The sequence below is a fragment of the Apaloderma vittatum genome, unplaced genomic scaffold (genome assembly GCF_000703405.1).
Source record: "Apaloderma vittatum isolate BGI_N311 unplaced genomic scaffold, ASM70340v1 scaffold28221, whole genome shotgun sequence".
NCBI classification, from domain to species: domain Eukaryota; kingdom Metazoa; phylum Chordata; class Aves; order Trogoniformes; family Trogonidae; genus Apaloderma; species Apaloderma vittatum.
The window spans coordinates 16175-42410 of NW_009698976.1; the positions used below are offsets into that span (position 1 = coordinate 16175).

At 41.3% G+C, this 26236-nt stretch overlaps 1 protein-coding gene across 1 annotated transcript in view; it reads left to right on the forward strand.

Annotated features, from left to right (window-relative positions):
* Positions 1-26236, forward strand: part of ATXN2 (ataxin 2) — a 43006-nt gene that overhangs the window by 8786 nt on the left and 7984 nt on the right. Inside the window, exons 3-17 of the mRNA XM_009878211.1 lie at positions 85-209; positions 1617-1708; positions 4475-4672; positions 5193-5371; positions 6898-7107; positions 9204-9386; positions 10968-11156; positions 11700-11807; positions 12583-12653; positions 13382-13689; positions 14130-14193; positions 14293-14445; positions 15090-15150; positions 17101-17285; positions 17891-18023. Of these exons, the coding sequence (XP_009876513.1) occupies positions 85-209; positions 1617-1708; positions 4475-4672; positions 5193-5371; positions 6898-7107; positions 9204-9386; positions 10968-11156; positions 11700-11807; positions 12583-12653; positions 13382-13689; positions 14130-14193; positions 14293-14445; positions 15090-15150; positions 17101-17285; positions 17891-18023 (2259 nt within the window). The remainder of the gene's footprint in view (positions 1-84; positions 210-1616; positions 1709-4474; positions 4673-5192; positions 5372-6897; positions 7108-9203; positions 9387-10967; positions 11157-11699; positions 11808-12582; positions 12654-13381; positions 13690-14129; positions 14194-14292; positions 14446-15089; positions 15151-17100; positions 17286-17890; positions 18024-26236) is intronic.

Here is a 26236-nt window from a genome sequence, read left to right on the forward strand (position 1 = left end):
TTGCTCCTTGGTTAAACTAGTGTGTATGTCTTCCTTTACTTAACCAAACTGATTTCACCCCTGTCCCTCCCCACTCCCTTGTAGATGCTTTTACTGACTCAGCCATCAGTGCTAAAGTAAATGGTGAACACAAGGAGAAGGATCTTGAACCATGGGATGGAGGAGAGACCACCGCGACTGAGGAGCTTGAAGCATTAGAGACCGATGTTGTAAGTAATGTTTTTTATTGTTTGTGACAGTCATAGAATCATAGACTGGTTAGGGTTGGAAGGGACCTTGAAGATCATCTAGTTCCACTCCCCTGCTGTAGGTGGGGACACCTCTCTCCCACCAGCCCAGGATGCTCAAAGCCCTTGTCCAGCCTGGCCTGGTCTGTAGAAAATGGGCTATTTCTCTGGACATGCCTTGCAACAATTCCTTAATTTTAGTCTGGTAATGAACTTTAGACTAAAATTGCCGGCCTACATTGCATGGGTGTATGTTCAGTCTTTGCTAGCAGCTGCCACAGTACTTTTTCACAATTTGAATAAGAATAGCTGGATTTCAGATGCCACTTTTGGCAAATATTGACAAATGGCAGCTGCTGTGGTAAGGGACGTGTTTGACTCATGGGCTGGCAGAAAGAGGAACTTTTATTAAGGACTCCAAATTCAGCAGTACACTGAAGTGATTTACGTTTAATCAGGGCATATCTGACTATCATTGCATTTGGAAATTATGGCGAAATTGTGCTTAGCTAACTGTCCCGGAGCTCAGATGAAGGAAATGGATGGAAGTCTGACCCATGACTTAATAAGCACAGATACAGTCTCAGTAGATTATGAATCGTTAGATGAAGAGTTTGGTCTCAAATGACGTTTCTTACATTATATCCTAACAGTCAGCTTTTACTCAACCGTGCATTCTTTTCAGTAAGGTGTTCAGACCGCAGTATGTTAAAGAAAGGAGATAATATTACTGATGAGAGGAGAAGCTAGTCCCATTACTGGGGAGCATATTAACTTTGTCTGGGTAGAGCAGTTACCCTGTCAATTTTAGTGTACATACTGTAGGGCTAAGATTTATTAGAATGCTTAATGCTGTCGGTGCTTTTGGAAAACATTTGAAACATTTATCGTCGTGCTTGAGGGGCTGTAATAGCAGTTTGACTGAAGTGGGAGGTTGTACAGATCAACGGGGGTCTTCTGCCTGTGGGGTGTGTGTCTCAGATAATTGCATTAGTAGTGCATTTGAAAAGCTTCAGCACTTGCCACAGCAAGGGACACTTCTAACGTGCAGAAGTGTCAATTTGCACTTTTTCGAAGAAGCATTCATGTAAGCAGTTCTTGCTAGCCAGTGTTCTTCTAGTACAGAGTGGGCATGGTACTTAAAAAACAACTAATTAAAAAAAATACAGATATAGCAAATGAAAAACTGGCTTTTGAAGGTAAAACCTGTGCCTCTGATGAACAAATCTCCCTGAAATAAATTGTGGCTTTAGTAACTTTCTTATCTGGACAGCGGATTCATAGGCTCAGAAAAAAGGGCAAAAAGGTTTAGCTTCTGCCATCAGCCCTTAATTTTAAGGGAATGTGTTTCCAGTGTCATTTTGAAAAACAAACATCGTTTTCTTCTAGTCTAATGGATGGGATCCCAATGACATGTTTCGTTACAATGAAGAAAATTATGGTGTAGTATCAACTTATGACAGCAGTTTATCTTCTTATACGTAAGTTCCAAAATATTTTGTTATTAGATTTGTATTTAATGTTCTCCCTGGTTTGACAAACGTTGTATTCTGAAGATAATTTAACATAACTTTCTGAAGTTGTGGAATTGAGTAACTGGAGAAGCAATGAATGAGTAGTGCTTAAGAAACCTTGCCAGTGTTCTGTGAATAGTTAGTTATATTAGTCGTTATAAATTCCCTTAAATGGGCACAGTTCATTCCTATTGCAACATTTTCTGAACTTAGACATGCAATAATGCTTATTTCCTACCAAAACCCCTCACTTTTATGAACAGGCTGGAAAATACCAAATTATGAAACCGTCCACATAGCTGCTATACCTATAGTTTGTGTTTAACCTAGCACAGCAGTTGGACTAAATCCTAATTTTATCAAGACAATTCATCTGGTAGATACTGGAATGTTGAAATGTTGCTGAGAACTAAATGGGGGTTGTGTGCTGTGGATGACTTGTTTAGCAGACTTTTCCAGATTGAAACTAAAGTTTTAAGTTACTATACAATAACAACGTGAACATAGAAGCAGTGTACAGCCTGCTCTGGCTACTTTGGCAGCGTGGACCTGTTCCCAGTAGTGTGCAGCTGTAATGTTAACTGAACTGCAAAACAAATCAATCGCAGATGTTCAGCAGCCCTTGTGAAATGCCTTTAATGTTGTCCCACTCTTTTAAACCCCCCAAAGCATAAACTTAGTTTTGAGTGTCAAGGAATTGCAGTGAATATTTTGGGGTTTGTGTGGAAAATTGGAGCAGTTGCCTTCAGGTCTCTGGTTCAAGGATTTTATTTTTACGATTTTGTTAAAATAGACCTGTAACGTGGTGATAATCAAAGTGCCTTAATCGGCTTACATTGGAAACGGGGGGAAGCTGTTCTTTCATATACTTCACTGCTCTAAGTACTTTTTGTACTTTTGAACTTTGGTCTTCCGTCTTTCTGCTTTATGGATATTAATGGAAGCAGATTAAAAGCATGAAGGTGCCTTTAAATTGCCAGAGACAAATTCCATTGTTTCCGAGTCAGGCAACTTGCTTTGCCTATCAGTCTGCTAAACTGGGAAACTCTTCTCCCGCTTCTCCAAGTATGTGACGGGCGGCTGCGTAGCCAAACGCTTCTATGGGCAGCTGAAGGATTGCAAAGGATTTATTGTGGGGTTGTTTTCTCTTCCTAGAGCTAAGTGTTAGCGGGTATAGTTTGTCAAACTGCATGAAGTTTGTGTTTTAGCAAGTGTGCTGCACTTGTCTGTCGATCAGTTGCTTCTCATCACCGGTGATCTCAATGATGTCTGCTTGCCCCATTCCCTTTGTTCCATCTCGAATGGCCTTTTTCCTGATGAAAAAAGTGTAAAAATCATTCTTTTGCTTGTTCAGGTTGCCACCAGTGCTACTGCACACATCCCCTCATTTTTTTTCAGTCACTTTAAGTAAGTAAGGATGTGTTGGGTGTTCTACTTTCTTGTGTGTGTATTTAATACAGGGTAAGAGAGGCCCGTGACTTCAGGTTTGTATGCGTTCTGTTGGTGCATAGCTTATGTGAGCCAAAGCTTTATGCTGAAGGGTAAGATTTTGATTTAGTATTCTTGCAGTTACCAGCGATAAGGCCGGTAAATGTCTCAACTGGCCAAAAATGAGTGTGTGGGGAAAAAACTTGTGATACAGTAGCTAAGTGCTGGTTTGGAATTTGGCAAAGCCAGTTGTTTTCCTTGTTCTGCCACCAACACTTGAGTAATCTTGCATATATTATTTCATTCTTTACTTGTGTCTCCACCTACATTCGTTGTTCTTCTTTTTTATATTGTTTATAATATGTGCAGTAGTGATTATATAACGCCCAGCATAGCATGGTCCAAGCCTCAGCTGTATTCTGTATTTTATGTAGTTGATTCTAAAGTAAGATTGGGTGAAACAACTTTTGGAACTCAAAATGATAACTCGGGACAAAGTGCAAAGTTGTTTTGTAAAACCTGATGCTTTAGCAAAAATAAGAACAGGTAAAAACCAGAACCACTGTTGGACAGAAGGAAGTGCGGGATGTGACGTCCATCTCTAGTTCTCTCTTTCACTACGTCATTGTTCCTGTATTCAATTTTTACTTGGTGGCTTTCCTAAGGCACCTACGTCTGCTTTTTGCAATACGCTATTACCTAATATAGATCCATGGAATTAATAGTTTTGAGGTCCTAGGACATGGCAAATGAGTCATGGGGTTCTGGTCCCATACTCTAATGTATTGCATTCATCTTTTCTGCAGTTATTCATAACAGGAAGAGCTGAAATTCTATGACTGGAATTCTCAAAGGATTAAGCATGTAACTCTTTAATTTCAGTAGAATTGGGAGCTCTTGGGTCTGTTGGGAATGTGTAAATAGCTAAATAAATCCAAATATGGTCTCTTAATGGTAGGTTCCTATCTGAACGACAGACTATGGCTTTTTAGTCCTAGTGTACTTCAGCTGTGTTAAAAGTTGGAGCCTTTGTGTAGCTTTAGGGACTGGGTTTTTTGTGAGTGATATGGAAAGGCTCTGCCCCCCACCTCTCAGCTCTCTAGGCAGGTAAATGACACTGAATTTGCACATAATCTCAAACCAGTCCAGGAATATTGACATATACTAAAAAACACAAGTCCACTGGCTTAAAAGCATGTTTTTTTACTCTTTGTCTTGGTTGGAATTAACGCCATGTAATTTTTGTAGCTCCTTTGTGCTTTTGGATGCATTTCAGAGATTCTTTTCCTTTCCGTTGTCTTTTAGGGTGCCATTAGAAAGAGATAATTCAGAGGAGTTTTTAAAACGAGAAGCCAGAGCAACTCAATTAGCAGAGGAAATTGAATCAAGTGCCCAATACAAAGCTCGGGTTGCCTTGGAAAATGATGAAAGAACAGAAGAAGAAAAATATACTGCTGTTCAGAGGAATGCTAATGAACGAGAAGGACATGGTGTGAACACTAGGTACTTGCATGTGCTATGAATAGTATTTTTATTTAAATGATGTATGTATTTTGGTACAGTAGCAATTTACTCACTGAAACCGTGCTATTTCGGCAGGGCTGATCAGGTTAGGAGCCTCACGTAAACAATCATGTGCTGGTTTTGGCACTTGTGCTGACTTAAACACCTCAGCCTGGCCCTGTATTATCTCTGTAGTAAACCAGACTTCCCCATGCTGGTGTGTCGCTGTGGCGAATTCGCACCAAATTACAGGAAAGGGCAGTGGTTTCGGTGTGTCGTGGAGAACTTCAGGCATTAGCACTAAATCATTCGGTGTCTGTGGGCTCCTGGAGAGTAGGCTGTGTGGTCAGTATGAAAAGCCAATTCATGAGGTGAATGTTAGGTCAACATCTGAGATACTTAGAATTTTGCTTTAGTTAGATTTGTGAAAGCCAGGAAATACCAGCAGAGCACTTGAACAGGTATTTCTCATTGCTTTTCAGTTCTGTCTTAACCCTGATAGAATTTTACTGTGTTGCAGAGAAAATAAATACATTCCACCTGGACAGAGGAATAGAGATGTCCTGTCCTGGGGAAGTGGAAGACAAAACTCACCGAGGATGGGCCAGTCTGGATCAGGCCCACCAATTTCAAGGTCTGGATCCCACACTTCAGAATTCAGCCCTAACTCTGGAGCAGATCAAAGAGTAGTTAACGGAGGCAAGTATCCGAAGTCTGAATGAATCTGCCTGGGAAAACTGCGATCAATTATCTAATGTTGAAACTGCAAATGGTGTGGTGTTAGGGTACGTGTTTCGTAAGCCAGGTCGGCGCTCATCATTTAACACAGAGGTGGTGATTTTTGATTTGGGTTTAAATTGCTCTCAGCGGAACATGCATCTGCTTTGCGGAGCAGAAATGTCACTTGTTTTCCTTCTCACACACCTTTGTCTTAGATGATGGTGGTGCAGTATGCGGTTTTAAAGATTGAAAAAAAAAAGTGCTTTATGGCTTACTACTGCAAAGCTCTCTGTGGAGGAGTTGCAATGCTGACACCTAGTGAGAGGGAGGGGGCAACCGAGGAGGCATGTCTCTTCCTTTTCTGCTGCATGGATCGATTCTGTTTCCCATGAAAAGGATAAAGCAACTTGCTGACTTTGCGATGATCTGAGGGGGGTGAAGAAGAATCACTGTTGGGAAAGTAAGAGAAGTGTTAGGGGAAAAGGAACTGAAAGCCTTCTCTCCAAATAGCTATTTGAGTATTTTCTGCTGTACCCATGGGTGATATTTATAAACGGACATCGCTGGGCACTGTATAGCAGGAATCGGTGTTTCATAAACCAGACACCATTTTGTGAGATGGATTTCAGCAGCAGCCTATCCTTGAGGCATTATTTTTATAAGTTAAAAATGCTATTATGTGAAATTGCTGTGAACAAGTGAAAAAATGTAGAATACTCAAGTGCCTCTATCTGGAGAGGAAGTCTGAGAAACATCTAAAGGTAAGTGAGACTTCCTTGTTAAATACAGAGTCAGCTGTATAAAGGATGTATAACTGAGTCTTGCCCAAACGATGCTAACCTTGAAATTTGTATGTAGTATTTGTGGTTTCTGTCATCCTATGATTCTGCTGAATGAACATACCTAAAATACTCAGAAGGGCTCATGAATTCAGTTTCGTTGTTTCGGAAACAACGAACCCTGTATCCTAGATTAAAATACTACATTAATACTCCTTCAGATAACAGATAAAGGCAGAGATGTCAGGATTCAGACACTGAACACCGCTGTTTTTTGTAAAGATACAGGTCCTAGAATTGATATTACTCCTCATTTGGTTTGAAAGTAGCAGTTTGTGTAGTCAATACTATATGTGAACCGCTGTTTGAGAACCTCTGGTAGCTGTTTAAGGACCTTGTCGAGAGTGATGTGTGCTGTAGAGCGTATATATGATAGGCTAACAGATCAAACTTTACTGTCTATTCCTTAGTAGTATTTGTAGATCCTAATTAACCCTTTGGGGACTTTGTGACATTCAGATGTTAAATTTGACCCGAAGTGGAGGAAATCACTTGGCAGAGACACTTTTTTTTTTTTTTTTTTGGTTACGATAAACGAATCTATCCCCAAAGGGTTAAACATGAGAAATCATTTTGTCATATTTTACTTTTTTTTTTCTGTTGACCTTTTTCCCCATAATTTTTCTTTAGTTTTTATACTTTCCTTCATATCATTTGTTCTGTCAGGTGTTCCCTGGCCATCGCCTTGCCCATCTCCTTCCTCTCGCCCACCTTCTCGCTACCAGTCAGGTCCCAACTCTCTTCCACCTCGGGCAGCCACCCCTACACGGCCGCCCTCCAGGCCCCCCTCGCGGCCCTCCAGGCCCCCGTCTCACCCCTCTGCTCATGGTTCTCCAGCTCCTGTCTCTACTATGCCTAAACGCATGTCTTCAGAAGGTACAATACCACGATTTGTTCATGTTTTTGTTTGTCTTTGTTTAACTCCTTTGTGAGTTTAATTACAAAATTGTTTTTCCTCTTCATTACTTAACCTATAATTTGTGTTTAACTTTAGTTTATCAGACTATTTCTATTAACCTTTTTATTTGAAGAGCTTTACAAAAACAAAATAAAGCTGTGACATTTCCCACGTTGGTCTGAAATAAACTCAGCTTTGTAAACGCTGCTCAGTGTCTTAACTTAAACAACAGCAATATGCAGGACCTGATAACCTTAAGAGGGCATTTTTAGGAATATAAATTTATATAAAATAGCAAAGATCTTAATACAGTTGTTGAAAGCAGGTTGAAATTTACCTAAATCATCGAATTACCTTTTGTAAAAAAATAAAACCCAAAAATCGACCATCAGCAATAATAACAACAACAATAATAAAAATTATATATTCAGAGAAGTGTGCTGTGGAATGGGATAGGCTAAGCTGCTTCGGAGATGAAACTGTAGAAAACTTGAGATCTGTTTCAATTGAGGCGGAACGATTAAGTGAGCTCCCTAGCAGTCAACAATGCGCAGAGAAAGGCGAACCCGTGAGTCCTTGGTAACTGTGTGCAGAACTATCTCAGCTAAATTTGTCTGAGGGTACAGCAAGGAACACGTCTTAAAATTTTTTACCACTTAAAAGCTAACCTGCACAACACACGGTTTAGTAAGCCTGCAAAAGTGCAGACAGGTTACACCAAACTCACTGGAAACTTGCGGTTTCTGCTGGAGCTGGCTCCGCTGGAGCCACCGCGGAGAGAACGGTCATCCTGCTAATCGAAACGGTAACGCCGTTCCGCAGCTTGCCTGATAAATGCTCAGACGGTCCAGAACCTGGTGGTAGGCATGTCTGTATGGCCTGCTGCTGCCAATTTATCAATATGGGCTTTTTTTTTTTTTTTTTTTTTTTAAACATAGCAGGATACAAGAATCCATGTGCAAATTCAGCTATTAGTGCTTGCAGTTGATTTGTCGGGCATGCAGTGAACTGCTGCTTACTGCAATGTTTAATTCCTGCTAGTAGGAGAGGTTTGCTGGAAAGTGTGTATTCTTTAAAATACTTGCCTGTATATAATTGGGATTGAAGTGTACTTTGGATTCATGGTTAAACTAGAGGCTGGCATTTAAAGATATATGTATCCAGAAGAGGTACTTCATATTTTAGGACTTTTCCTGAAACCAGAAAGCCGTTATCTGAACTTTTCTCTATTATCAACCTACGTAAAAAATGAACTGTAATCAACCAGATAGTCTTCTGTTCATGCAGAGTTTTTCCTTTTGAAGTAACAACATTTGATCTTGATCTTGTAAAGAAAATGTTTATTAGGATCTCATAACTGTATTGCTGCTTAGGCTCGAGCAAAACTATTCTGTGGCAGCTGTATAAGCTGTTCAGAATTACTGTGTTCACTTCTGACTTTAGCTTCTGGTGTTAAACATGCATGACTTGAACCTTGGGATAACAATAACTTGTTTAGTTGCAGTTTTGCTGACTTGTAAATTAATTGTGACCTGCTGCAGGCAATTTAGCCTCAGTGCAGAGTGCTCTGCTGAAATTCCCCAAGAGCATTGGTCAGCCAGTGGTGACTACTCTGTAAATAAACGTTTGGTAGCACTGACCACCTGACAAAAATGACAGAAATTTCTTCTTTTCTGAAAAATGTTTGGTAGCCTGGAACTGTGCTTGTCCAGAGGGAGCTGGGCCACTAAGCTTTTTGGCTTGTCTTGCAGTAAGCAATATTGGATACTCGGATTCAATCCAGGACTCGCATACCTGTTTTGATTCTGACAAAGCTGCTAAATATCACTGAACGTGAGCTTTCCTAGCAAGGCGATGAGTGTGTTGGTAGCCTGGCTGGACCAATGGCTTGGCCTTTTTAGTCTCGTGGATCCCTGGTTCTAGTCGACGTCAGTGTGAATTGCTTGACTGTATTACTGCATTATTGAGAGTTATTAGATTGTATCCAGTTTTTAAAAAACAAGTTAGTATGTTTGGGTACTCTTAGCGATGGACATTAAGTACTTATTGTGTGGGGTTGTCTTCTTTTTCTCAGGGCCTCCACGGATGTCTCCTAAGGCACAACGGCACCCTCGAGGTCACAGAGTCTCTACTGGTAGGGGTACAATTTCAAGTGGCTTAGAATTTGTATCTCATAATGCACCAGGGGAAGCATCTACTACTGCAGTGGCACGAGGCAGCCCTTCAGGTGGGACGTGGTCATCAGTTGTCAGTGGGGGTAGGTAAAGCTTGGCTTATTGCAGATGGCTTGCCAGGGGCACTTTAGAATGTGAATGCTAAGCAGGACGCTGCGTTTCTAGACAATTCAGGCTCTGAATAAACACCAGTTGGCTACCTCAGCTTGCTCAGGTGAAGTGGGAGGAGGATGTTCCCAGAGAGCTTAGTAAAAAGAGTTGACTAGTCGGTCCTTCAAGTGTGATGTTGTCCTGACTGCAGAGAGGTTAAGTCAGATGCCGTATGAAGAGAAGGGAAGGAAAAAATGTGGGAATTGGTTGACGAAAGAAGTAATTTTCAGAGAAGTTAGCGAAGGAGACGAGCAAAAGTTCTCTACGTTCTGTTGCATCACTGGATTTGGCTAATGGCAGCGTGACTGGCTTGTGGTCTACAAATGAAGGAGGTGTCTGGGTAGAGGAAGGTTGGTGTTAGAAGAGATGAGGAAATGATACTCAAGTTGGATATATTTTTCCTTTAAAAATTATGCGGGTTTTCAGTGGTCCTGTCGTGTTTGTGTAAGTACTGTAGTAGCAGATGTAGTCAGTGTCTCTTCTTTTTGAATCAGTTCACATCCTTTTTTTTGAATATTACAATTCAAATTTAAAGCTCAGTCTCGTGTCACAGGCCCTAGTCTCAAGCTCTTGTAGTGCTCTAGTGAGTTGTCAGCAGCTGGGTGCTTTCTTGAATTGAAGGGTGAATGAGCGACAGTTTGATACTGAAGCCTGATACTTTTTAGCACTGCTAGAATTCTGGAGGAGAGCAGTGGGAATGCATTTTTCAGAAAGAAGGCATGAATTAGACACCCATAGACCTGTTGCCTTGTGGAAAAGATGTAAACTCTTCAGTTCTGGCATTATTTCTGATTCATCTTCCCTCCCCACCTCGCACTTTACATATTATTAACATGCAAGTAGGGCTGTTAAATGACTACCTTTCTTTGTCCTCGCTCACTTGAAATTAATGTGTAACATAAAATAACTAACTAGCCACAGTGGGATGAGCAGAAAGCAAGAGGTACAACTTGTTGTTTAAAGAATATACAGCTTTCCTTACTGCTTTAACACAGGGGCACAAATATCCATCAAATAATCTTCTTTCAATAGGATATGTTGGATTTTTTTCAGCTGGCAAACCTCCAAAAGAGGACACTGTAAAATGGATGGTTTTTCAGCCCCTTTAAAAAAAAAAAATCGAAAATGTTTTACAGCTGTTTATGTGGAGACCTGACCACCTTTTCTGTTCTGCCTGAAACTGTGTTAATGTGAGCTGTTGTAGTTGTGCTGCTGCGGGGCTGGGGAGCATATCGCCGTTTCATAGTGGGTCTGCAGGGCAGTGATACATATATATATATATGTGTGTATATATATATATAAGGGGCCAGTCTGCAGCAAAATCGCCCCACTTATCTGAAATGCTGCATTGTAAAGAGCTAGGAGATGTACCGGAAAGGTAAAGAGATTTTCAATTACTATATAATGTTCCACTCAGTACTTTAAAGCATGGTTTTAGTCATTTTAAAAATAAGCAAACTGTTGAGCAGATGAGGAAGCTTATCCTATAACTGCTTTTTCCTGTTTGTTTCTAGTTCCAAGATTATCCCCTAAAACACACAGGCCTAGGTCTCCAAGGCAGAGCAGCACTCCCACGGGACCGGCTCTGCCTTCTCCTCAGCCTGGTACTATTCCCACTGAATCTGTTGCCATGCCTGTTCCAGCTGCCTCTCCTACACCTGCCAGCCCGGTGTCCAACAGAGCCGTTACCCCTTCCAGCGAAGGTAAGCCACCCTCGCTCGCGAGGTGAAGAGAAGCTTTTGGATGAGTCCTTGTGTTTGACTTCATTGAGGATTTTTAAAAATTTTATTTCTTTTTTTTTCCCCCCCCAAACTTGAGTTCCTGGCTCTTTTCTAATTAAGTGAAACATAGGTCATTGGTTTCAAAGAATATTTTGAGCATAGAGAAAGGAAGGGGAAAAAAAACCTTAATGTTCAGGAGCGCAGTCAAACTCTCAAATCTGTGTGAAGAGCTTGGACTACTGAAAATAATTTGCTCCCAGTTTATAATAGTTGTTTCAGACTAGTTAAGGTTCTGTGTGCGATGTTGTTTGACTGGAACTTTTTCATTTGGCTTAAAGGCACAAGGGTGGGTAAGAGGGAGGATAACCCTCCTGCCCTTGACTAGGTGGCAAAAAGTGTGCAGTTTAGGGGTTTTCTTTATTAAGCTAAACATGGTTAAGTCTCTCCTCTGCCTCTATCTTGCCATCTCTTGTAGGTCAGTTTGAGCTGGGGGGAAGTGAATAACTTTGGCAATTTCTTTTCCAGCTAAAGATACTAGGCTTCAGGACCAGAGGCAAAATTCTGCGACTGGAAACAAGGAGAATATAAAGCCAAGTGAGACTTCTCCTAGTTTTCCTAAACCTGAAAACAAAGGTTTGTATCAAAAGCTTTCGTATATACAGTCTGGCTTGAGCGTTCTACATCAAAAATGTGGTCATGCTGTTATGAAGTGGCTGGCCTACAATTAAAAGTGTTGTTCTTGACTCATTTCATCAACATAAAGTGTAGAGACACTCACGTGGATGGTGTGATTTCTTTTTACTTGTTTTTTAATTTCTTACTCTCTCCCCCCATTTTTCTTTTTTTCCCCTACTCACAAAGCTGGGGTTTATCTCTCTTTGGAGAGTGTTTCTCCTTAGAGCTGTGCTCACAGTGCTCCCGAGCATCATGGTCAGCAGTTTTGTGTAACACTACTTCTTCCTATTATGCCTACGTCTTGGCTTTCTCTGCAGCATTGCTTGTTCATTGAGTTCTCAAAAAAAATGTTTTCATATTGTTGAACTTAATCAGCATTTCACCTTTAATTGCAGTGTCTTGAAAAGCTGGCATATTATGTTTTGAGAGTTTTATCGGATGCTTTTTTGTATTCAGCTGAGTTCTGCAGTCCCTGCACCTCAGGGCTTCTGTCTTGGTGTGATGCATTAGAGCTGTAGATATGTCAGTTATGTAATGCCGTGGTGTCACGGCGTATTTTTGGGTGCTCATACCCGTGCTTTGTGGAATTATACCAAATTACAGATAAATGGTAGCATTGTATTTCATTTTTAGATATGTACATACTACTTCTTTGCAACGGTAGAAATGCAAGGCTTGTATATAATATTTGTATTAGAAATGCTTTGGACAACATTGGTCTTCTCTTTGGCAGGTGTATCTCCAGTTGTTTCAGAACATAGAAAACAGATTGATGATTTAAAGAAATTTAAGAATGACTTTAGGGTAAGTTTCTCAGTACGTTAATGATATCGTAGTTTTCATGTGCATCCAAATTATTTTGGTGAATTGAATACATCGCATGTGTTAACGGGAAGACAGGTCCTTACTAGTCATGCTTAATTTATTAAAACATCTTTAAGAATTCATGCTAGATATTATAAAATCAGTGCAGACTCTTGCTAGTACAATTACCTACCACACGTAAGTGTGCATATTGACTGTACACTGAAAATAATGCTTGAAACCTGTTTGATCGTCAGGTACGGATAATTGTAACATTTATGCGCCATACAGAAGAGCTGTTTCAAAGTTAAATAAAGGAGTTTCACAGAATCACAGAATGTTTACTGAGGAAGATTGAAGAATTCATATTACTCATTTCCTTGTTAAAATGCTTTATTAAATGAGGTTAGCTTTTCAAGTGTTACCATTAAATCCCACAGGGGAATGAGTGCAGAGGGTTGTCTTAAGCTTTCCTGTCACTTCCTAATCAACGTATAGGTCAGTTGAGTCGCCGAATAGCTTCTTTCACAGTGCAGGCTTAAAACATTGTCAGTGTTCATAGATTTCTTTTCGAGTAGAAATGGAAATGTGTGTTTTAAAAGGTCGCTTCTAGATGATCGAGGCCTACGGGACTGTATTTTTACTCTAGGTATGTGATGACGTTAGATTATCTCTCCCTACTTCCCTATGTCAATTCACTGACTATATTCCTTGGGGTTTTTTTCCAGTTACAGTCAAGTTCCTCTTCAGATGCAGTGGATCAGCTGCTAAACAAAACCCGAGAAGGTGAAAAATCAAGAGATGTAGTTAAAGAAAAGACAGAATCAACCCCTAAAGAATCTATCATAGAAACTGGCAGTAATACTAACTCTAACGGTGGCAGTAGCAAACCTAATAGTCCAAGTATTTCTCCTTCAATAAGTAATAGTTCTGAGCAAAAGCGAGGGCCTGAGGTAACTTCACAAGGTGTACAGACATCTGGGCCTGGAAGTAAACAAGATAAAGAGGATAAAGAGGAGAAGAAAGATACTTCTGAGTGAGTAATTACGCCTTTTAGAATAAGCATGTCTATTATTGTGTAGTGTCTTACTGTTTATGTGGCTGGTGCAAGCACTCTGTTATGCAGAAAAAAACCCAACAGGTGAAGTGGTTGTACTGAAAGACCTCTTGTGAGTCAGTGGCAGAGCTGCCTGTAGATCTCTGCTTCTGTAAATCATACCTAGATGTTTACTTAAATGTTTTCCTGGCTCATGTGAGCTGTAGTATCAACAGCAGGAAAACTTTCTTGAGGATCAGTGCAGTAAGAGCACTATCAGTAAGAGTGGTGTTTTGCATGCAATGTGTTGTTTGAGCTCTCAAAAGTCTGACTCACAGGTGGAAATGATATATTGAATCTCTTTGAATTTTTAAGTGTTAGGCAATTTTGCTGATATAAAAGAACAATGCTGAGTGCAATTTTTTCTTCTTTATGTTTAGACAAGTTAGAAAATCAACACTTAATCCTAACGCGAAAGAGTTCAACCCTCGATCTTTTGCTCAAGTAAGTGATTTGATGCCATTTGAGTAGATCTTTCTAAGCAAACCTCTTGGAGGACAGTCAAGCTAATCTTGCCTATGCCTTGCTGAAATCTCTTTGTAGCCGAAACCTTCTACGACACCAACCTCCCCTCGTCCGCAAGCTCAGCCTAGCCCCTCCATGGTGGGTCATCAGCAGCCAGCCCCAGTGTACACTCAGCCTGTTTGTTTTGCACCAAATATGATGTACCCGGTTCCAGTGAGTCCAGGCGTGCAGGTAAAGTGCAGCGCACGCTGCGAACTTGGTAACACTTGTCAGATCCTTGTCAGCAAGTTGAGGAGACTTGGGAGATCCGAGTTAAAAGTGAGATGGTAGAGGTTGTGTTGCTCTTGTAAATACAGGCACAATTTAGCTCTGTAAAGAGGGGCTTTTCCCAGTGGTCCCTCCATCTAGATGTTCTCAAAGCCTCAAAGACTTGTGAAATGCGGCAGCTCTTACATATGTTGTTAATCTATGCAGAGTTCTTCCCCTAATTGTAGTCTCACTCTTAAGTTTTAATTGAGTTTCTTCATCCATAGCTTCCAGCTGTGTCCAGCTAGTTTCTGGTTGTTTAGGGATTACTAGGATTTCAAACGTAACTGTTGGAAGGCTATCTGGTTTAGTTCAGTTTAGTTTAGTACGTTGCTTGAAGTGGCAGTAGTAGTATTACTCGACTGGTTGTTGCAAACTAGATGATTTTAGTTGTTTGGAGGTGCAGACTTAATCACAATGATCCAATAAAATATGGTGGGTTAGGCAGAGCTTGCTAAACCAGTAACGTAACAAAGTAAAACACATCAAAGCCGAGCAGGGCCCTCCACCCTGACACATACTCGTTTTTTAAAGGAATATCATAGCTTCAACTCCTCCTTCTGTTTCAGCCTTTGTATCCTATTCCCATGACGTCCATGCCAGTGAACCAAGCCAAGACATATAGAGCAGGTAAAGGTGAGAATAATACTGCCTGTTTGGTTCTTAGTCTGCATGCAGCATGAATGAATTACAAATGTTTGTGTGTTTTTTAATCCATCGTTTGTTTCCAATTGATATTTTAAGTGTTGTTTTTAATAAAGGGAAGCAAGTGGAAATACTAATGCATTTCTAAATAAACTAATTCAGCCAAAACATGATAAGTTTGAGTAATGGGGAGTTGTTTTGGAATCTCATTTGACAAACGGGAAAGCGTGTCTCTCACTTGGAAGGGTAAGCTGGTTGTCTCCTTTATGTCATAAATGTTACAGGTTTGTTTAAAGGAAAGTTTCTTTGCTGGTTTACTGCAGAGCTCTGAACGATGCTTTAATAGAGTTTTCTTTTTGGTCAACAAGCAAAATTCCTTTCTCTTCAGAAAGAGTATGCTGTGCTGCTCTTCTGGAAAGAACTTACTGCTGGTTCCAGTTCGTTCTTTTACATTCCTTCTGCAACAGTAACTGAACAGCTGGACTAACAATACCGTGTTTTAACAAATGACACCTGTGGCCATGGAGACGAGAACACGTGTGGCGAGATGCACTCTCCACTGTGCATTGCAGTGAAGGGGCAGAAAAATGATGGGCTTGTTTTTATAGTCATGTTTCGGACAATACTCTAATTCTACACAGTGCTTGCTTTCTTGCAATTTTATGCAGTGGTTCAGGATGATAGGTTCCAGTGCTGCAGCTCCAGTCACTGGAGGAGGAATTTGTTTAAAAGAGCTGTGCTGCTTTTGAGAAATAAACAAAAGTAGCCTTTATGAATGGAGGGAAGACAAAAACCTGCAATGTATTTCCATTTTAAACCACACTAACTTTACTGTGGCTTGACTCATGAAATGTTTTTGTTGGTAACACTGATTGTTTTCAGCTGAAACATAGTGCTGAATATTCACGTGCTGTGTGAGTCCACTCCTGTTCTGAATTCCTTTTTTAAAATTTGCTTTCTACATATCCCTTCCGTGCACAGCGTAGTCCTGGAGGAGCTGCAGGGGTTAAAGTTCGGTGCCTTTAGGCTGTATTTTTTTTTTTATATTGTTGATTTGCAGTGTAATTACAATCATCACTGAGCGAATTTACTGACATCTTCAACGTTTTCCCTCCTTCCTCTCTCTAAGGGCTCTGTCTGCATTGCACACAGCAGTGGAGTTTACAGGTGCTTGAGTTAGCGTAGTTATTAGTTGCAGCCTCACAGCAGCGAGCTGGAACACGCCTTAAACTCTCATGCCCTGTTGCTTCGTAGGCTGAATTAGTTTGTTCTGAGTGCCTTGCCCTGTGGTTCGGTCGGTTGTCTTACCAGGATAGCTCAGGTAGTCCCACTCTGCGGTGCTGTGCTCTCTTAATCTTTCTTCCCTCTACCTATTCCTCCGGCTCTTCTTTTTATAGGTTGACTTGTCCCCTTCAGTGTTGACTGTGACCTCAAAGTTGCTCTCTGCTGTCCTGAGGGCTAGCACAGAGCTTAGAAGATGTAAATAACTCGTGTTGCGGCTGCGTGGAGACCTTTATTCTGCTCTCCTCAGCCAGAAGCACAAGTAATTTTAACAGACTCAGCTTTCCAGTTGATGGAGCAGTTGCTGAATAGTTTCCATAGAAGGTGAATTAAACCTTTTGAAGGGGACAGGATCAAATTTGATTAATGTAGGTATCCTGATATAACCTTTCTGTTCTGTTACTGATTCTTGTCAGTCTTAGCCTTGAGTTTGTGGCCGTATACGTGGCTTAGGGGCAGTGATGAAAATCAGAGATTTCTTAGACGAACTTGTTTTCTTGCTCTTCCTTTTTTGGTAGAGCTCTGATACATTGTTAAAGGTGAAGGGGTGAGGATATTCCACTCGGTCACGGTGGCATTGTACTGCGAAACCTTTCAGGCAGATGGTTGTCTTTCGTCCCACGTTGCTAACGTGAGGCACTCTTTGCTTTGCAGTACCAAATATGCCACAGCAACGGCAAGACCAACACCATCAGAGCACCATGATGCATCCTGCCTCGGCAGCAGGCCCTCCGATCGTAGCTACGCCACCGGCTTATTCCACGCAATATGTTGCGTATAGTCCTCAGCAGTTTCCTAATCAGCCTCTTGTGCAGCATGTGCCACACTACCAATCTCAGGTAAGAGCCCTTTCGGCATACAGGGTAAGTCAAAACGGAGAGAATTAAGCGGTTCGATCCCAAATATGCTGTTGTCTCCGGTCATAAGGAGTCGCTCTGAACACTTTTTGTGTTCTGGAACGTACCTGGTGGTGTCATAATGTGCCTTCAAAGCCTCTAACAAATATTACGGTCAGTTTAGAAGTTGGCATTTATTATTGATTCTACCTTTTTAGCTTTTTGAAGGATTCCTTTCAGGTCATGGTGAGGACGTCTAGTTAGGTGTTCAGCAAATAAACTATTTGGTGTACTCGTCTTGCTTCAAAGGCTTCTAAATACACATCTGTAAAAGGATAAATATATAATTGCGTGAGCTTAGTACATCATTAGAGTAGCAGAAATGAGACGTGCCAACAGTTTTTGTCGGTTTCTAGCCTGCTGCAGAAAATGCCCTTAAACTTTTAGAAGCAATGGGGATAACTGTATGAAATCTGTAGTGTGATGTGCATTTTAGTGAGACCACGCTATTACTGTTTCTAAGCACATGGCTATCATTTAGATGACAGTAATTTCTTTGTGCTGGTCCTCCAATTAACTGTCTGTTTTCTTGTTTCTGTTGAATGCAGCATCCTCATGTTTATAGCCCTGTAATACAGGGCAACGCTAGAATGATGGCACCACCAACACACGCACAGCCTGGTTTAGTATCTTCTTCTGCAACACAGTATGGTGCGCATGAACAGACGCATGCTATGTATGGTAGGAAACGTTTTGTGTTATATGTAACTTTTTAAGTCCTTACTTTGCGCAGGGGATGTATTTAATCTCAAGCTTCAAAACGTGTGTGGGTATCGTTGAGATTACACACCAGTAGATGTGGGTTTATATTTCATAAGCTGATGAGCAGAGCATTGAAAACTGAGCCAGCTGGTTCAAATGAAAACTCAAGTGTGCTGATTTCAGTAGGATGCCAGTGACCAAGATGAAATTTCAACCTGGGAGCTGCTAAAGAATATCTGCTGAAAGAAGTTTGTTCGAGTTCTCTTGATGCTCTTGACACAACATCCCTTGATTGTTTCTTGATTATAATTAGAACTTGTTTTATTGCAAGGTTATGACCTCAGTTTCAAAATATGACTTTAGTTCTGACAACTAGTGAAATGCTGTCTTTGTGATAACTACTAGCATTATTAACAGTATGAACACTGCTGTTTAAGCAAAATAAAACGTGTTGCTTACCTTTCTTTTTTGGTAAGTCAAGAATAAGTATATGAAACAGCTCGTGTGTTGCTCTGACTTTGACAATTAAGTCTCCAGCATTTTCAGATGGGGGAATTTCACATACAGTGAAATGCTGAAAACGTGGGTTACCTTGTTACAGAGTAAAATGTGAAAGAACTTCTGAAGCGTTATAAATGTATGATAAATCAATACCCAATTCAGTGAGAAAAAAAAACAACTACTCATGGCAAAACGTGCTGGTGGAAGAGGTAGAATCAAGGTTGCTAGAAGGCTTGGAAATTGTCATAAAATGTCAAAAGAGCAGATGGTCTCTTGAAAACGTGGCATTTCAACACTTGTTATAGCATCTGAGGAAGACTTTTATTGGGTCACGTATATTATTGACTTAGATTCTAATAAAAGATTTTCTGTACCTTTAGACATCTTTGTATGTTTTCCGGTGCTCTTAGTTTTACACTGCTACTTAATGGACATCCATGATGTGTTGTGAAAACTTACAAGGCTAAGAATCTGAAGTTTAGTGTGAAATTAATCCCAATTTTAAAGTCTGTGTCTTACCCATCTGAAAACATCCTGTCAGATCTCTGCAGTGGTATGGTAACATAGCTAAGAAACTAAAAGGATAGAGAAACCTTTTTTTTGACGCTCGGAGGAAGAATGTTTCAGTTCATTTGTGCTGAAGCTGAAATGGAAGTTACTTGTAGAGATTAAGTCATTCTCTCACAGGTCCTTGATAATTGTATTACTTTGATCTTTTCAACTCTTGTGCTTGAGGTGTCCATGTAAACAGATCTTCTATTTGCCTTTTTGTTAGATTAAATAGAATTCCGATAAAGTGGATGATCAAAGGCTTTCAGACCTTTATTGGTGAAAACTCTCCTCACAAATCCCAATTAAAATAAAACCAAACATGAGATAATCTGAGATTTGATTCAGAATGGTTGCATGTGACTTCCTAGCAATTTCCCGTTGTGCACCATCCTTATCTTCTGTAATCAGTGGGTTCTACAGCAGTGAAGTACAAGCTCATTCCCTTGGTTGGCTTTGATCAGATGTGTGTGTAGGTTCGAGTTTTTTCCACTGATATTCTAATTACAACTGTTAGATCTCCTTTCTGTGTCGGTTTTGCACCTTGTCTGTTGTAGGTATGTGACTGCCTGCCGGCACACAGCTAAGTTGGATCAAACTTGAGCGTTTTTTGGTATTCCCTGCCATGCAATTAAATACTACTTTTCTGAGAACACCTCATTGAACAGAAATTGCATGTCCCTCCTGTGTTCTTTCAAGTAGCTACTTGGTGACTCTTCTAAATATTCTCCCACCTTCCCAGTACATGATCAAGTGCTTGAAATTCTTGTTATTGAAACCATTCAGTCCAGCTGGGTCATAAACTCCATTTGAGACACTTGAAAAAGACTTATGTTCTTGCCCTGGGCAGACATGTTTAATGCCTCGTAAACACAAATTGGCTCCAGTTTGCCCTTAACCTACAAAGTGTAGTTAGCTACACGTGCAGTCACTTCTGATGTGCTGCAGCACTGTCTCAGTTCAGATTTTTTGCCATGTGCTGAGTACTTGAAGACCTTGCCTAGACGGATTTTGTTCCCTCGAAAGTGTGTCCATGTTCACTTCGGCTTCTGTTTATCGATATGGGAACGCTTGGGAAAAATGTCGTAATGCCCAAGGTGATAAATGTGAGCTGCTTGCAGAGTACATGGCTAGAGAACAGCGTGCTGGAATCGCTCACATCTGAGTGACTTTAAGAAAGTATCCGTAACTTACGCTCTTTATTTTGGGAATCCTAAGTTTGCCCACAAGTGTCTTTGAACTAAATATACCAGTGCACTGTGATTCTGCTCCTCTCTTAAAGCCAGTTTGAAAGCACAGAGTAACAACTTCCTGAGAAACAACCACCACTGCTGCTTTTGGTTTCTGGAGCATTTGCTCAAACAAGTTCTCAGATTTCCTTTTGGCTCCTTAAAATTGCTCTCTTTGAGATAACTCTTGGAAAATTCACTCAGTTTGGGTTTTTTTCCTGCCTGTGCGGTAGAGAGAAGATAATCTGCGAGGACAACCACACTGAGATGTGGGGGTTGGGGGGCACTGCTTATGAAGTATTAAGGTGTGAAATGTTTTCTGGTGAGATCTGAAACTCCATCTCCATTGATGGTTCCAGGACAAGTTGAAAGTCCATGGCAAGTAGTAACTGCCTGCCAGCGAAGAGAAGTGCCCGTTGATCCATTAAGCGAACTTGCCCTCGCTGCCAAAAGTTTGGGGTTTGTTTTCCCTCCTGTCTCCTGAAGACATAGCTGAATCCAAAATACGGAGTGACCCATACTTGCGCTCTTCCAGTTTAAAGGAAAAGTGGTGTTTTGGTGGTGGGTTTTTTTGTCTAATGCTGTTTAATGGGATATTTCTCTACTTCTGGGATTTCCTTGCCGGTCGTTACAGCATCCTCCTTCTGTCTCACAACCCGCTGTTGCCGAGAGCTCAAGAGAAGCAGCGCAGCTGAGCTGCCTGGTCACCAGTAGACCCACCTAAACATATGATGGAGGAGTGTTTAAATCATTGGGTTTTTCCTCTCAAAACACAATTGGGAAGGACAATGCCCAAGCAACTTTTCTATCTTCCCGTCTACCCGCCAGGCGATAAAAACGTCTGTTCCACACTTCAGCTCTGGAGACATGAGCCGCTTTAGATGTCCTTATCGAGGAGGGTTTGAAACGCAGGCACTGCGGAAGCAGAGCAGCGCACACACCTTTAACCTCCGCACGCACATAACCTGAAGTTGTCGTTCTTCCCCTGCTAAAACCACACATTGGTTTCGGAACATGCCGCCCGGCTTGGTGGTGCCAGCTCGGTGCAACCTCCCTGCTCCCAGGATCCTCGGGCTGGCCGGGGTTTGCAGTTTGGCTGCTTGGTCCGTGTCGCACAAAGACCCAAACTTGGTTTGTGTCCTTAGTGGAAAATTCGGTTCTCCGAGTAGAGGGTGGATGTATTCCTTCCTGTGACCATGGACTGATGTTAGTTTTACTGTGTAGCTGAATTGCCGGTGTTTTCAGGTAACCGGAGTCCTCTAAAAAACTTAACTTTGTTGTGTTGAAAACCAAACTTGTGTAAAACCAGACCTCGGTGTTATACAGATGCATTTCTTGTTTTGTTGTGTTCCTGTCCCCATTCTCCCTTCCCCTTTCCCCTTCTGCATATGTTTTACTGGTCTGGTGTTGTCTCTAACTTTATCTGGTTTCTGTCTCAGCAGTAGAGTAAATTCTATTACCCTGGTAGTACAATGGTGGATATAATGTAAACTTCAGAGGATTCTCCAGGGACTAAGAGTGAACCAGTCACCAAAGGTGTCTTGGAACTGATGAGAATGACAGTGATATAGTTGAAAAAGCAAGGGGCCAATTTCTGTTTTAGTGTAATTGCATTTTAACCTTCTTATTACAGTGGACTATAATAGACCGTTAATTGACATAAAGTTTACTTCTGTGTTAATTAAGAACTGAAGACCTCAGTGTCACAGTTAAGAAGGAAGGCTTCCTTGACACTTGTGTTGTTTCATCTCCACTTATTTGTAAAGCTAAATATCCAGCTCTAACAGCACTTAAGTAAATAAAAATATCTGCATGGTTCTACAGTCTTAAAAAAAAAAATTAAAAAAGAAATGATGCTGACCTTTCCTGAAGACGGGAAGTATGCACGTGGCATGAGGCTAATTTACCTTTCTATTTCCCAAATTCAGCATGTCCCAAAATACCATACAGCAAGGAGACAGGCCCTTCTTTCTACTTTGCCAGTGAGTTGGGTTTTTTGTACTAATTTTGATTGCACAGAAAAGCACTTTCTAAAGAACAGATGTTAAAGGAATGGGACGTGTTGAGGGAACAAGTTTCCTTGCACCAAACCAGTATGTGGAAAACGCAGGAAGGTTCCTTTCAGTGGATGGGGGGGATGAAGCTGTTGGACAGATACATGTGACCGCAGGAAGCTGATTTGTTGTTTGTTTTTTTTAAAAATGTGTTTTACGTGTTGAATAATCTCTAACTTTACTACCCAGTCTTTTCTTCTACAACCAGAAGTGAGCGCTGCATGTAGATAACCTCTGCTTAAAACCTGGCTGAACTGCCTCGCTCCCTTCTCTTTCGTGGCCTGAACGGGATTTTTAAAACTTGGCAAGTTAATCAGCTTCCTAAAAAGAGAAGTAGTTTCTGCCGCGTCTCTTTTAGAAAAGCCACGGCTCAAGTTCTGAGCCCCCGGGAGAAAATAACCCAAGTTGCAGCCGAGGTGAGGGAAGCTTTTGTGCTGCTGCTGGAGTGCTGTGATGATATTACTCGGTCATTATTATAACGGGAGGGACTCGTTAGCCGGTGCGTAGCATCGAACACTTCCTCCTTGGCGGGTGACTGTTCCTGGTTCCAGTACGTGGCCCTGGTGTGGCTGGTGACCCCGTCAGCAGTGGGAGAGGAGCCAAGGTTCTCTGTGCTCTCAGTACACCACAGCAGACGTCGGCTGCGTGCGGGTGCTGGGCACAGCAGAGGACTAAAACGCCACGGTGGTGCTCCTCAAAGCAGCACTTTACGTGTTGAAATCACTTGGAGGAGGTCGGTTTCTGGGCGCGTGCTTGCAGGATGAACTTGGAGCCATCACCCGAGACCTGGGAAAGGAGGATTCGCAGTTTCGGGGCGTTTTCGTACTTGCTCTTGTCCTGCAGTGAGACTTGTTGCTGTGTCTGCTTGCAAGTCCCTGTGCCAGGCACTCTTCTGGGGTTTTTCTTTGAGTTAGGTCATGCGAGAGGGATGTGAGAAATACCATTTTTTTCTCCAAAAAAATCTCTTCAGACTTCCTGTGTTTCTTGTACAGAAATGGTTCTGCACGAGCTAGTGGTGTAGGATGCTGACCTGTCCCGTTTTCATGTGTCTTGGTTTGGTGCACTGAAATAACTTTAATTAACTCGTTCCTTTCATGGATTATCTTTTAAGTGAAGTCCACTCTACCTGTGTAAAATGACTTCTTTAAATGTTTGTATAATGAAAGAAACAATTGCTATTTCTTTGCTTCCTACCATTCAGGTCTTTTAAATGTAGTTATCCTCACCATCTTACTGCGTCTGGCAATGGTTTTAAAGGTTGTTCACTGGTCAGTTCTTGAAACTAGGTTCTTCAGTGCATCTTTGGACGATGACCAACGGTGACCACCATTGGCAGCATTGAAATTCTTGCCAGGGAAAAAACAAAATTAATGTGGGGGTTTTGTTGCGTAGACCCTTGTAGCTGGGAGTTCTGTTTGGTTTCTGCTGCTCTGACCTCTTGATTTCAGCTCCTTCTGTGGGTTTGAGGGCTGACTGCTACTCGTTTGCCTCTCAGAAAAATGGGTTACGCTTCTGTAGATTTGGAATTCAGGAATTCAAATCCGTCTGATGTTTTTTGCTCACTTCATTACTGATTCGCTTGTCTCCACTGTGTCTCCGTGCAAGGTTAGTGCAGTTAAAATATTTTGTGTTAGGAACTGATGTGATCAAAAAGATGCTGAAGTGTGAGGCAGGTTAGCCCACGGACTATTTCTGGGGGAGAGGAACTTAAGGTGGAAAGGGTGAGAAAAAACATATTTGTGCTGGAATGAGCTGAGGTTCCTTGCAGCAAGGAGACACACGGAGGTGTTTTGTCTTTTCGGAGAGCTTTCTCAGCACTTTCTTGGATGCTAGATGGCCGTTTGGAAAGGCTCCGAAATACTGACAGCTGGGAGAGAATGTTGGATAATTGGCAATTTTATTTTACTTTTTATTCTCTTTTTCACCTCTTGTCTTGTCTTGTTTGCCCTTTGGTATGTGTAGCGAGCTGTTTTAATGAACAGGCAAAACTTCTTGGGGAAAAAACGTGACGGTGAAAAGTGCTTTAGTTATGGCTAAGCAGGTGAATTTCTCACGACTGTTTTGCCAGACTTGCTTGTCTCATAGATCTCATTGGCTTGTCACGAACTGTTGATGGCACTGGTTAAAGGTTTAAAAACCTTTCACATGTCTAGAGTTGGAAGTTTGAACTCTGGTTTTGAGCTAACAAAGATTTGGGTTTCAGACACGCAGCCACTCATCCTGAAACGTTCTTGATTTGTACGTGGAATCTGTACAGGATTTATATGAAGTGTCCAAATAACATTTTTTGAAAGGCATTTTTAATATTGCTATTAAAATGTAGTTTGCAGCAGCATCTGAACTAGTTCTAACCAAGCTTGTAGTAATTTGGAGTAATTTGCTAAAGACAAAATGGGGGAGAAGAGAAGCTAGGCAAATAAAAATCCTTCAATATGAAAAACCTGCTACTTTAAGTGCAACACTAAGGGTAAAAGATTAGAAGGTTATGGAAGAGCTGCTACTGTGACAAAAGCTTGATCCTCCCCGCACTTCTGTGTCTATTCTTTCGAGTGCTATTCCTTGATTTAACTGGTTTCTTGAGAGACAGATTCTTCATTGTGAAGTTTTATTGTATAATGTCCTTCAGAACAACTGAGCTTATTATTCTCTTGGCTATAAAGAAATGAGAGATGAATTGCACAACTGGTTTAAGGGAGTACCACAGTATTTCGGAGACTCTTAACGAGTAATGTGGCAGGATGTGGGAAGCCTTGAATATCTTACAACTTGGAATTAATTTTCACATACGTTTGAAAACCTCTTGAATGGAGTTGAAGTTAATTTGTAGTCAGGCGTGCCAGCTCTGTGGCTGAGGCAGTGGGATGAGAGCTGAGCAAGATTTGTGGTAGCTTGCCCTTCGGCAAGGAAGTCAATCCCTCTATGCATTTATTTCTGTTACTTTGACAGAGATAATAACTTTTGGCCTTCTTCAGTGTGTGTATAATAACAAGGCTGAGAAATTTTCCTACTGCAGGAGACCATAAGCCTCATACTGCAAAAACGATCCGTGGTTCCATTGATAATTTTCACGTAGTTGTCGTAAGAATGAGTGACGTTTGAAAGTCAAATGGAAGCGTGGCTGGGGATGCTGCTGCAAAATATATTTTAGTGGTCATACAAAAAAAAGAACAGACAACTTCTCTTGCATTTGAAAGCGTAGCAAAGGGCTGTGGCAGAAGATACTGGTAGTTTTGCCAGCCTGCATAGAGAATATTGAGGTGTTTTCAAAACATCTCTTAAGCAGAAATGCTCGTAGTGTACATCTGTACACTTGTGCTTAAGTACACTTTTGTGCTCATGCATAAGGTACCTTAGGATTGACTCAGACTGCAAGAGTTTAGGGTCAGAGATGTATGTTCCTACAAACACGAAGTTCATCTGCACAAGTAGCCTGAAACTGCAGCGCACGTCACTGTTGGACCGTTTGCTCAGTGAATATTTAATAGAGCTTTCGGGATTAAGTTAAATGGGGTAGGCAGATGTTTTGTAGAGGAGAGACCTTTACAGTGGCCTCTCCAGGGGAGAAAAGTCTCAATAAGGCAAAAAGATACTGCCTATATCTATTCTAGTGAGTCTGACTGTGTTAGAACTAGTATTTGTAAGCTTTATAGGTAGCCAGACTGGAGGAAAATGAGGATTTGCACATGGTAGTAGTTGTCAGGGCTGGTCAGTAGAGCACGGTAGTATTGCTGTCTTTCCAAGACTTATTTTTGCTGAATAGTGTCGTGCTTTTTCAGATGGCAGCTACATTTTTGCCTGTTTTCTCCACCCATCTTGTCTTTGATCCTTTATATACACTCAGGCAGCTCCGTGTATTCGT